The sequence below is a fragment of the Trematomus bernacchii genome, unplaced genomic scaffold (assembly GCF_902827165.1).
Source record: "Trematomus bernacchii unplaced genomic scaffold, fTreBer1.1, whole genome shotgun sequence".
NCBI classification, from domain to species: Eukaryota; Metazoa; Chordata; class Actinopteri; order Perciformes; family Nototheniidae; genus Trematomus; species Trematomus bernacchii.
The window spans coordinates 1717434-1729875 of record NW_022987771.1 but is presented as its reverse complement, the minus strand read 5'-3'; the positions used below and the strand labels follow the sequence as shown (position 1 = coordinate 1729875).

Here is a 12442-nt window from a genome sequence, read left to right as displayed (position 1 = left end):
CCTTTTCATATGGGAGAGTATGCTGCAGTAGGTTGCATGGCACTGCATTGCAAGTATTTTAGGCGTATAAATCCAATGCATAACATGAAGTCATGGAAGCAGGAACATTTGTTTGTATAGCAAATCTGCACGTACCTCTCTACCATGAGCTGCAGCTGAGTCTTTGAGTTCTTGATCTTGTTCTGGGCCTCCACGTTCAGCATGTCGGCCGTGTTCTCCCCGTTGATCTCAGAGATAATGTCTCCGGGTTGCATGTCGGCCTTCTCTGCCTTGCTACCCCCGTTGACCTGTTGAAAAGGAAGAATGAGATAATGTTAGGACCTACTGGCCTCAGGTCCTGCTCTCAACATCCCACTTTAAGGATGCTATCCATCTGGCAAGCGTAGACAGCTCGCCTTTTGGCTGTGTGGACAATTTGTCAGCGGCTGACACTCAGCATTAAAAATTGAGTAAATGAGAAAAGGTGTTGACGAGTTGCTTCACACCTCTGCCACACTCATAATCGAACCGTCGCCCTCTGTAACACATAATACTCGGAGTAAATACCAACAGACGCCACATTGTTTCACACACATGGAACGAGGCAGTGCCGGTCAGCAGCGGACAGATTCATGACAGCCTCGGGGAGAAGCCATTAGTGTGACACTACTTGATGGTTTGACTGGGCTTGACCTTTGCAGCCAGCCTCAGCGCATGTCAAAGCCAATGCTATAGCGCCACATCAGAAGGAATTCCACACTAATGGGCCGAAACATAATGTCCAAGCCACCGCTCTCAGCTTGGTTCCCGTGTCCCGGGCTCCCAAACACACAGGCTTACAAAAACAAAAAGGCGAATAAATGAGGAGGTTGCCGCTGCTTCGAATTTAGAGAGAAGTATGACATTTGCCACAAACAGTGCTCGCCTCACAGTTAAAACCAGAGCGAGGCAATAAAACAAAGAATGCTAAACAAAACAAATAAAGAGCCAATCAGAGAAGATTAAAGACTCTTTCCTACATCTAAAGGGGAAAAATGGATGCAAAGCGAGTGCCAGTCTACGGGCTGTTTGTCAGTTTAGCAACATAAGAGAGCAGAGGTGCCATGTCTGTGGGCCCACTCCAGAGGCAATTAGGCGTTGCTGTGGTGACCTACAGTATTGCGTGCCTTTTCTGCTCAGGACACGCCTGGTTTCACATAAACTAAAAGCAGCTGGGGGTTCTTAACCAGGATTGTTCCCCGACTGAAACGCTATCTTTCAGGCTAACGAATAAAAGAGGGCATCTCTGTCGTCTCTATGCCAAGTGCAAACCACTTCAGATGGTCCAATCCTGTGGCTGCTTTACCACGAGGTGTGCGTGTGCGTGTGCGTGTGCTGTTGGTAAGACAAGCCATTTACAAACTGGGCTTTGCAGACCAATTTCAGTGATGAAGTTTCTCTCTCAGCAGGAATCCGTCACTTCAGAGAACCAGTTTGATACTTGAGACAAGCAAACATGCTGGTGTTGTTTACTGGTCAGCAGTGAGAGAAGAAAAATCAGCTCGTATTTCTGGCATAAATTGTCAAGAGGGGGGTAAACAATTCATGCTTTTGAAGTCTGAGTCTGTGTGAAGCACTGGTGCCATGCCATAGTGTGGCCATAATTCATCGTTTATGGTCTAAGGAGAAAGTCTCTCTGGAAAAAAAACAGTCTGAGGTGGTGACGGTAGAACTGGGAGTCTCTGGTATGCAGAAGGTTTCCTGGTGTTGTTTACTGCGCGCCGTCTGCTTATAGTGGTAACATTTCCACTTGTTTTATTCCATCTTCCTTTTTCTTTTTTTTAACAGTGACTAGGAATGTACTGATGTGAATCCACTCAAGACACACAGACCCCCCCCTCACCCCTCACCTCCCACCTCTGCTTCCACTGTAACTGTAATCAGTGGTTTCCTTCTAATGTAATCTAGTTCCATTCTTTTCCAACGGGTTTAGTAGTCAAGGAAATAGGTACGAAGCAGCCCGCGGACACAAACAAAGACAAGAAAAGAGACGTAGTGCGGAGGAAGTTGACTTTGAGGAAACACGGCCTGTAATGGCATGTTATGCAAAAACAAGAGGATATGGTTTGATAAGGTGTGACGAGGTTCAGCAACAAGGCGGCCGTGTTGAAGTACCTTTGATACAGTAATGGCCTTCTTGAAGTCCCTTCCTCCATATATTCTGAAGCCCCATGGCGAAGGACCAATAAGGTTCACCGTCAGCGCCATTTAGTGATCAGGTCGGCACACACTCGTCAAATCCCTGGAGAGAAATAAAGAGACATAGAAAGCATGAGAATGACAGTAGTATGTGGGACATAAACATAGGCACCACTGAGTGTTTCCATCATGGCCAGGACGGGTGAAACAGTCTGCTAGCATTGCTTATGCTAAGCTAACCACCTAAACGTCCCAATATGTTAAATGGTCCCGATACAAGGCTTTAAAGTTGTGCAAAACAGTCTGCTAGCATTGCTTATGCTAAGCTAACCACCTAAACGTCCCAATATGTTAAATGGTCCCGATACAAGGCTTTAAAGTTGTGCAAAATAGTCTAGTTTGGAAAATTCCCTAAACGAAGAACAAAGAAGCTAAATGTATACCCTTGTTAATAGTTTATATACTTAATGACTGTACTGTTTAGTTATTTCTACATTCTTACTCTTAAAAGTATTTATGTTGAAAGGTAGCCGAGTTTGCCATAATATTATATTTGAAATTTAAAACCTTATTATGTGTATACTAATCTGTTCTGTGATCCATTTTCCTGCAAAATCAAACAGTGGAGTATACAATAATATAAGAATAAAATATATACCTATCAAACAATCTAGCAAGTTTTTGTATTATTATTATTATTATTATGTCTCAAATAAATAAGGAAACAACACCAATGTAGGGGAGAAGATATTGTATTTTACATAAGCCACCTTTCATCTCCAGCAACCCTTCACTTCCACGGACCTAAGTCCCCTTGACAAGAATTTTGTAACCACATCAAACAGGAATTGGAAGAATCTCCAACCAAAGACACATGACTAACAATACTGAAGTGTCTGCAAAGCCAAAGAGTGCCTCAAGTCCAAATGCTCTTTCATGACAAGGAAAAACAAACAAATTAAAAGTCGTGCTGGCATACATTTCACCGACTGTTTTGTTTAATGTACATATTTAGTATACAGTGACGTACTCTGATGTATGGTAAATAGTTTGGTGGACATTTGAAACTTCTGTATAAGAATGGGGTGCATAAGAAGTCAATACATATTTAGTTCCTCTATAGTAGTTCCAATATTTATGAATGGTTGGCATTCATATTTAAAGATTTTGCTTCTCACAAAGTCCGTTGTCAATCACTGGAGGCGCCATGTTTAGTGAAACCATGTGAGGAGTTTCCATTGTTCTATTCTCTGTTTTTGAATGGCATAATGCAATATTAAGAAAATCAAGCTTTCCCATAAGGGACAAATCAGTTCATTTTGACAATATTTTGGGATTGACAGCACTGACTATCAAGTCGTCTGTTAAGGAACAAGATTCTGTTAATAATTACTTACAAATGAGCTACATGAATAGATAGCCAAGTAACAGATGTTCTTTCATTCTCTTTTCATCTTTAATTACCGGTGATGATTGCGCTTCCAAAATATTGCACATTGCAGAATCCTAATTGGTGTGGAGTTTGTTGTTTGCTACCGTCTGCAGCAGAGATTTTCTTCAGCTGTTCGTAAAAACTTTCTGCAATGGCTCATTTGTGTGGAGGTCCAAAAATGAGGGTCCACATGAGTAAATACTTTAAATATTGAATATCCAGCTTCATGTTGCTTGATGCTCACTGACACGGCAAACACCTGGCGGGTGTTTACCATTCCTACAAACAAATCACTCAGTGTCAAATTCCCCTTGGTGTGAACACTGTTGGCTGAACTGCATGACAAGGTTCATAATGTTCCTATCAGCAAGGTGGGTTACAAAACATGGCACTGATGGTGGCAATAAAACATCAATCAATAAATCTTGAATTGTTTTGGGAGATAATTAACTAATCTCACTGTAAACATTAACACCTCTTATATATTCTATCAAATCAGTGGGAGAAAACTAGAGCAGAACACACTTTAAAGCAGGGGTGTCAAACTCAATTTCATCGAGGGCCACATCAGCATTATGGTTGCACTCAAAGGGCCGGTTGTAACTTTAAGACTTTATAAATATACATATATAAATATATATAAAATTATGTATTATATTACATGATTGCCTCTGCATTGGATTATTATCAGATAGGGTAATAACTTCATAACTAACTACGTCTGAAAGAAGAAGTCTAGGGCAAATAATTGCAAGTCTCTTCAGTGAGAATGTCACAAAATGATTTAAAAAGAAAATCCAAATTCTGAAAAAAAAGTCAAAATCCCCAAGAAGAAAGTGACATTTTGAAAAAAAAGTAACATTTTCAAAAAAAAGAACAATTCTGAGAAAAAAGGCATATCTGAGATGCATTGTGGGACATCGCCATGTAACCGTATAACAAACATATTATATTCTTTGCAAGCTCTTGTGGGGCCACATAAAATGAAGTCACGGGCCGGATTTGGCCCCCGGGCCTTGAGTTTGACACCCCTGCTTTAAAGCATTAAAGTGATGTTTTTAAACTTCAGGATAACGTGTGCTTTAAGTGCTGGTTTGCTCAGACTTGGTTCACAGCTGCAGGTGAAGCGTGTCTGTTGCAGGATTGCATGCAGAGACAGCGGAGCGTAGGGTGATGATGGGCTGAGCATTTACAGTTCATAAACACATCAACACCTGCACAACGCAAACACACACGCGTGTCTGTGGCTCACTGGCAAAACATGCATTTATTTTAGATAAAGACATTAGAGTTACAAGTAATATATAGTTGCACACGTAGACAATTACACAAGCTCTTTTAAGTATAGCCTGCCCCTCTGCACCAAGTCTGCACCCAAACAATGTTAAATCATCCGTTGACTAACCCACAACAGAAACAAAGTGTCTTACTTCATCGTCTGAAAGTAAATCACACCTAATATTTGAGAGTTGCTTTCTACAGAGACAATCTGCATTTCATTTGAACTTTTTGGTATTAAAATACATGTTCACTATCGCTATTGTTTTTTTAAATGTCCATTCACACTTCATAAAAAGTCAAGTCATGCAGAATTATAAAGCAGTACTTTTCTTTTTCTTGCTAAAATGCAGTTTTTAGCTCATCAAATATGTAGATGTCCTGCTTTTCAAATCATATTGAACTTAACATCTTTTGGTTTTGGAAAGACAAAACAAGATATCACCTTAGACTTTGAGAAATTAGGATGAGAATTGTGCACCATTTAACCTTAACTATATCAGTTCACCGCGGATAAGATCTGATAATCCCAATAAAATCTAACTTGAAAGTTCATGCCGACTCTGCTTATCAGAAAGTGTTGACAGAAATACATATTGTGGCCAACAGTGGAATGTAAATCATAACCTTACTCGACAAATAAAGTCTGTCAATGATTACAAACATTGCATAATAGAGTTATCAAAGCTTCTAAAAGATACGCGGAGCAAAGGTACTGAACATCTTAGTTGTACGAATAAAGTGGATATCTATTTCCTCCAATCTCTCTGAACCATTTAATCAGCTGCATATTCCACGAGTGTTTGACAGTAGAGTAGCGATGGTTAGTCATTAACAGTCCGGGCCAATTAGCCGGGTTAGTGGGCTCACCATCATTAGGGTCTCTTAATTGCTGTGGCCTCCAGAAATAAGTGAAGTTATGATAATGACAGGGAGCAGCCGCCCCAAAGTTTCCCAGCCTCTGGTGGTGTCAATTAGTTCCATTTGCTTCTGCAGCGGACATTATGAACCGAGCACCCTGCTAATTCCCTGCGTAAACGTGCACTGTTCGCATCATAAAAGCCCTAATGGAGGATAATGTCGAAGTGAAAGGATGGGGAAAGTATGCGGCAGAAGGCTGAGAAGAAAAGCACATGGTGGTAAAGAATAAGCGGCACACTAATGCGCTTTAAATGGCCATTGATGAGGTTTTAAGACTGCACTGCTGCTGGCTTTAAACAAAGCGCTGAGCAGGGTCCCCAGTGCACAGATGCACCTGAGCAGCTGCCAATACCCATTAACAAGGCTAATTCTGTTCTGGTGACATCTCGCTGCCACGCCAAACTGGCAGCACAATTAAAACACCGCCAACACAATGAGAACAATTCTAGTCATGAAGTTATTTCTATAGCTCGATTCAGCATCAGCCGCACAGCAGGAGGTCAGCGTGAGGCGAATGGAAACTGGGCCTGTAGGCGAAGTGAAATACTCTCACTTCCGACCAACACAATGGACATGTTTACAACTAGCCTGCATTCCTACATACCAACAAACAGGAATCAGGTTGGACTAAAGGAAGCATCTTTCCCGAACAGGTTCACCATTAACTCATTAAACTAGTTAATTCGGTACGCCCATCTTAAAGTGACGTAGTCTAACTAAATGGCTCTGTGATAAATCATACATCTGACATTCATTTGTGTGTGTGGGGAAAAGGTGTTGATAAGAATCTTCCTATGGAGGCTATAAAGGCTCTGCTGAGACAATTTAGTGAATTCAATTGATAGCCATTTGCCACAAAAAACAACAACGTACAGTTTCAAGCCAAAGGGCCAAAACGTTTTCTGACCCTATGCTAAATGGTGAACTGCTTTTCAAAAGACCTTCTCTTTTGAGATGTCATAGTAAACCAAATATGATTAGGTTTTGGATTGTTGGTCAGACAAAACAAATAAGTATTAACAACTTTAGTTTAAGGAAATTGCCGTGCGAGTTAAGGCCCTAAAATGTGGTCCTTCTTACAGCATCTAACAAAGCATTCATGCCAGGTGAGAAAGGGACACTTCAGCTCAAAATCACCCTCAGGATTTTCTCCACTGCTTACCCAAGAAGAGAAGGGTTACCTGGGATCAAAACATACAAATATTTGATCACTATGTTTTAATAGAGAGCTTTACTAGCAAATGGCAAACTAAAGTGAATGTCCAAGAACTCAGAAACACTATTTAGGGAAGATCCTAAAGTATGAACGTCATGTAATGGCTCAAGATATTCACTATTAGCAGGTTCAGGATCAGGAATCATGTCGAACAAAGCCCCAAATCTTGATGTTTACACTCTGTATTTGAAGCAACTTTGGTGTGGCAAGAACAATGAGAGGTTCAAAGAGTAAACAAGACCTTAATGAGGTCAGACTGACTTCATTTTCAGTGTCTGGGAAAATCAAAACCTGTCATGCATGTATATTTAAGCAATAGCTCACGACAGGCCGTGGTATATGCTCATTATATCACAGCTAAGGGGCGTGGTTCGGCCCGACGCGAAGCGGAGGGTCGACAACCCCCTGCAACCCCCTGCAAACTGCAGGCAGTTTGCTTTTCAGCCCAACTGTATACTGTTTATCTCAGACGCGGAGGGATACTGAGTTGTTGTGAAAAGTAACTTACAATTCTACCCGTGGTATACGCTCAGTATACCACGGCTAAGAACCAATCAGATTGCTTGATTTTACTTGTCCGTTTTATAAAATATATATATATACATCACAGGCCTTTTGGCAGATCTACATGTATGAGAGACTGTCCCTCAGGCAAAGGAGATAGTGGAGGTATGAAAGGGAAGCACAGTCCTTTCCCAATGTTGGATTCAACGCTCATTGTTTCAACATGCAGGGGAGCCTAAAGGGTTTCTTTGTCAAACTGTTTTCAATAATACATGACGTGCTCATGGAGAAAACTAAAGGACAGAAAGGAAAACATTGTCTCAAAATCAGATAAAGTTATTCATATTTTAAGCTAAAACATAAATGAATGATTGATATTGAATGTTTTTGATGACGTATTAAAAGAAAAACAGTTTGCGAATAAGCATACTTAATTTATACATTGACATACGTGTAGCAGAACTTTCTGTCACATAAATATACATGTTGCTATGTGTTTGCTGCATATATTAAGAGTTTAACTGCAGCAGTATTGCAGCCATTTTAATTTGTGTTTGACTAGAGATGAGGTAAGCCTCGGTGTGTCTCCATTACGGTCAGAGGCGGTGAACCCGAGTGTCGTTTAGGGTGAGACTCACAGACACACAACAACACCTAACTGATGTGCAGTCCTCAATTGAGTATGTTTACTTGACATAACAACCCATAACATGCACTAACGGGTAGTTACGGCGGAATGAGTGAAACCTGCTAACACGAGTCTGAAACTGTCTCTGCAATTCACTAGAGCATGGCAACAATGATAATGACTCGCACACGAGAGTAATTAACTTTAATTGGCATGTCACCAAAACAGTGATGGCAACCATTGGTCATGTTGACGGTTATTATTAAAAAGTGAAAAGAATTGATTAGATAAGCCATTATAGTCATTATGTTTATCAAAGTGAATCCTCAGAATTAACACCTCATTCATTCCAAGGAATTCAACATTTGGAAAAACACAAAGCTACCATATGTTCTGCGGTGGAAATCAAATATTCATTAAAACTAAACAGCATAAAATAAACATTGTATTGCTGACTAAACCTCTGTATATGGAAAAAAAAAAAGTCTGGCAGCCAAACCTGACCACCTACATCAACTCTTCACCTCCTTTCTGAATCACCAGAACTTGAGACTGTTTTTCCCTTCCCCTTCTTGGACTCTGGGCAGAAAATCACAGAACTGAAATGAACAAACACTGGCTCAAGCTACATGCTAATACTAAAAGACAGGCTAATGAACATAGCAGATGCAGTACATCCCACTGAATAATTTGGATGTACTGCTTTGATTCGGCACACTCACTCAGATGAACCTCTGTGGCTGCGGGGGAATATTCCTCGTATGAATCACGCGTGTCAAAGTGCTCATGGGTGGACGTACACCAGATTGAACTTTCCACAGTCCTTCGTCAGTGATGCGGTTTGATGTTGATTCTACCCTGTGTGTCACACAAGTAGGCACCTACCTGGACACACACACCCTCTGAATTAAGAGGAAAGGAATGCCATAGCAAGCCTCTCCCTGGACTGAGAAGAGTGAAATAACATTCTGGGCATTCTCCAAATCACACCCATTTGGTCAGATTTAGCAGTCACTAAGGAGATGAGAAAACATTAAACAACAACTTAATGATGTCAAAAAGGGTGTTGTTTAAGTTTCTGTATATTGATAATAGTACATGTGTCATCAAAGTAACCTGTAATTTATGTTGGATTGCCTACTCCCTTTTCAGTGAGAAAGCTTTTAAAGGTGCACCCTCCTGACACATAAGCGTATCTTCTTCAGGTCAAAAAGACAAATTCTAAGATTACCCATCATCCCTTTTAAAACTTTGCAGCACTGCTACAGTGGACTAGATTGTGTCCCCGGTGAAGTATGCTTGATAACAGGACAAGGACACTGTGGTAGTGTCTCCACTTATCTGCCTCTGCATCATCATCATCTGGAGATCATGTTACTGCTGTTCACACTCAACAGGCTGCACACACTGCTGCTCCGCAATCAGGCCGTTTCACCACATCCTCTGCATGCACCATTAGCCCCTCCTCACAAAGACACACCAACCACTTTGTTCTTCACATGCACACTCTCAAAAAACACTGTTGCAACTGTGCACCTTACTGCATCCAGAGGCATGTGTCATGCTTGCGGAGAAACATCCCCTACCCTACCCTACAAACTGGTTTTTTCCACATTTAATAATATGAAAGTTGCACAGTCAGAAACCTGCCTCAGCTTAAACTGAAAACCACGCGCCAAAAGAAACCCTCCTTTCATCACTTAGACACATAATGACTTCCTGCATAACCATAAACGTGTTTATCTCAGAGGAAAGCTGTCTGTTAGGGGCCTAAATGAAAAGCACAACACCACAGTAGTAATTATCAAAACTAAAAAAGACGACTAAAAAAAAAAAAAAAAACCTCAACCGGATAGTAAAACAAACATATTCTTTCCTTGAGTTACAGTAGAAGGTAACGAGTTTTCTTGAAAAGCCACCGCGTTGCTCTTTCCAAAATTACAGTGGTCTGTTTTTGGTTTCTAGATGGCTTCAGCCCTGTCCTATCTGAGTAACAGCACTCTCTGACAAAGAGAAGCCACTAGGGAACAAACACTATAAAGTGAGAGTGTGTAAAAGTGAGGCACAACATCCCAGTGGGGAAGCTTCACAAACTTTGGAAATATGAGGTTTCTGGACTACACATGAACTCTGTGAAACACCACAAACGAATGTCCCACCTGCTGAGCTCACAGGCCAGGTCTATTTATCTCTGAACATTGATTAAGTGAACTGTAGTAACAGCCATGTCTAGACATTTTTGGAAAGTGAAGGGAGTGAGGGAATTACAGTGCTGAACTGGAACTACAGTGGACCATAACCCTCAAAAGGCCATTTTAAGAGGGGGGGGGGGGGGGGGGGGGGGGGGGGGGGGAGAAGATAACAGCTTACAGTTCTGAACTAATGTGACAGAAATACTGGCTTTAAGATTCCTGAGGTTGCACCTGGTCCAGCCCTTCCACAAATCACCCTGACTGACTGCTTAATGTGCCAGAGAAATAACCTTCTGCTCTCCTGAATACAGATGCATTGACAGGGTGGAAGGTCTACAGAAGGTGCTAGAAAGACTGTTTTCAGTCAGAAAACTGACTTTCCCCTCATCATATTTAGGCAAAACACCTCATATGTGTGTAGTTCACATTTTAACTGCGCATACTTGGCATCAATCATAATTTAGAAGCTTCAATGCATTCCGAGGTTCCCACACTTTATGAACGGAATAATGAGGACAATCAAAGTATAATAAATCCCAATACTGCTATAAAAACCACAGCAAGGGAACATACGGTACAAAGTCAAATGTGATGTGAAATTATGCTTTTAGACATAAAAAGTGCAAAAAACAAACAAAATAGTTTATAGTAGTTTAAACTACTGAAGTTTTTGATAAATGAAGGAGCAATGCACATCCAATTCAGTTGTTAAGTAAGCTACGACTCTTTAAGGAGTTTTAGACACTTTAACTCACACTACAGTACTTACCAAGGTAAGAAGAGTGATTTAAGGTGACTTCTCCACCTGTTAAATCGCGTCGCTCCTCGTCAAAACAGTAAACACAGATCCAGCAGAGTAGTTCACCTCAGATTAGAAAAATGCTTCCAAAATGCGACCAAACAAAAGCAGAAAGCAGCTTTATAAGTTTCCTCCGTGACTGTAGGAGCTCTGGAGCAGTGATGAGGCGCCTGTAGTCCCTTGTGTCTTTTGTTTCAGATGTTAAGGTTGTGGCACCCATGGACACTACCTGTAGCTGCGCGCGCAGTGCTATCACTGGGATGAGCCATGTGCTGTTACCAAAATAAAAGGTCTGACACAGGCAGCAGGAATGGGCGGGTCGCATCACAGAGAAGAGAAGAGAGGAGGGTGCAGCACTGATAATTGAGCCATTTATCATGAAAACACTGAGGCTGCGTTTAGTGTGTGCGCGCCATCTGCTGACCGCGCGAAGCAGAGCAGCACGTGCTCACAGCGGACGTCACGTCAATTAGTTAATGACGTAGTTCACCTGTCTGTCCTACCAGCTTGTTAATTAAAGATAATCTCTTTCACCTGGCGTCACTGGTTACACATTATAATTGATGCCCTGCATATTCCCTGCATATTTTATACTTTTAAGCACAATGCTCCTACCTTACACACGCACAGCTCTGTCATTTTATGTGATGTAAATAGTGCACATTTTCAGAGTAACTTTTTGTAAACATTTGATCAGATTTCTCCTTTTAATTAAATTGTATAATAGTTTTTTTAAACGTTTTTGTAGTTCTATATCTGCCTCTTCTTCTGTATAACTGAATCCCTCACTGTGTTTATTTATGAACCAAACCAAAGCAAATTCCTTGCAAGCGGCAATAAACCTGATTCTGATTCTGATACTAGCTTGTATTAATGAACTCACTCTCCCCCCCCCCCCCCTTGCAATGTAACACTTCCATTTCTGCCACCTGTTTTATGTCTTGTCCTTATATGTTTCTTTGTTAAGCGACCTTGGGTTGATGAAAGGCGCTATATAAATTAAAGTTATTATTATTATTATTATTATTTAATAAATATATCAGCTAAAATAAAAACTTTATTTCCAGTAATCGATTTGTTCTGGTTTTTATTATTTAATTTGTAAATTTCATAAAGGTGTTCTGTGTTATAAATGTACAGAACAAGTACATTATAAATTACTATGAGTCTCTTAAAATCAAAATAAGAATTGGACGATAAAATAAATGTCACACCAATGAGATTTATCAAATTCAATCAGACTTTCTTCATATTTCTTGTCTTGTCCAATTTAGTCTGCTGCTGTAGAATTGTATGATACCTCTTATTTAACTAT

At 40.6% G+C, this 12442-nt stretch overlaps 1 protein-coding gene across 2 annotated transcripts in view; it reads right to left on the bottom strand.

Annotated features, from left to right (window-relative positions):
- Window positions 1-11407, bottom strand: part of pdlim2 (PDZ and LIM domain 2 (mystique)) — a 38278-nt gene extending 26871 nt beyond the window's left edge. Inside the window, exons 1-3 of one of the 2 annotated variants that reach the window (XM_034148742.1) lie at window positions 11098-11407; window positions 2134-2260; window positions 136-287 (exon numbers count right to left, since the gene is read on the bottom strand). In XM_034148742.1, the coding sequence (XP_034004633.1) occupies window positions 136-287; window positions 2134-2226 (245 nt within the window). In that variant the 5' untranslated portion in view covers window positions 2227-2260; window positions 11098-11407. Of the gene's footprint in view, window positions 1-135; window positions 288-2133; window positions 2261-8858; window positions 8974-11097 lie in introns of those variants that run through there. The other variant, XM_034148743.1, reaches the window with a different exon arrangement.
- Between the last annotated feature and the right edge of the window lie 1035 nt (window positions 11408-12442).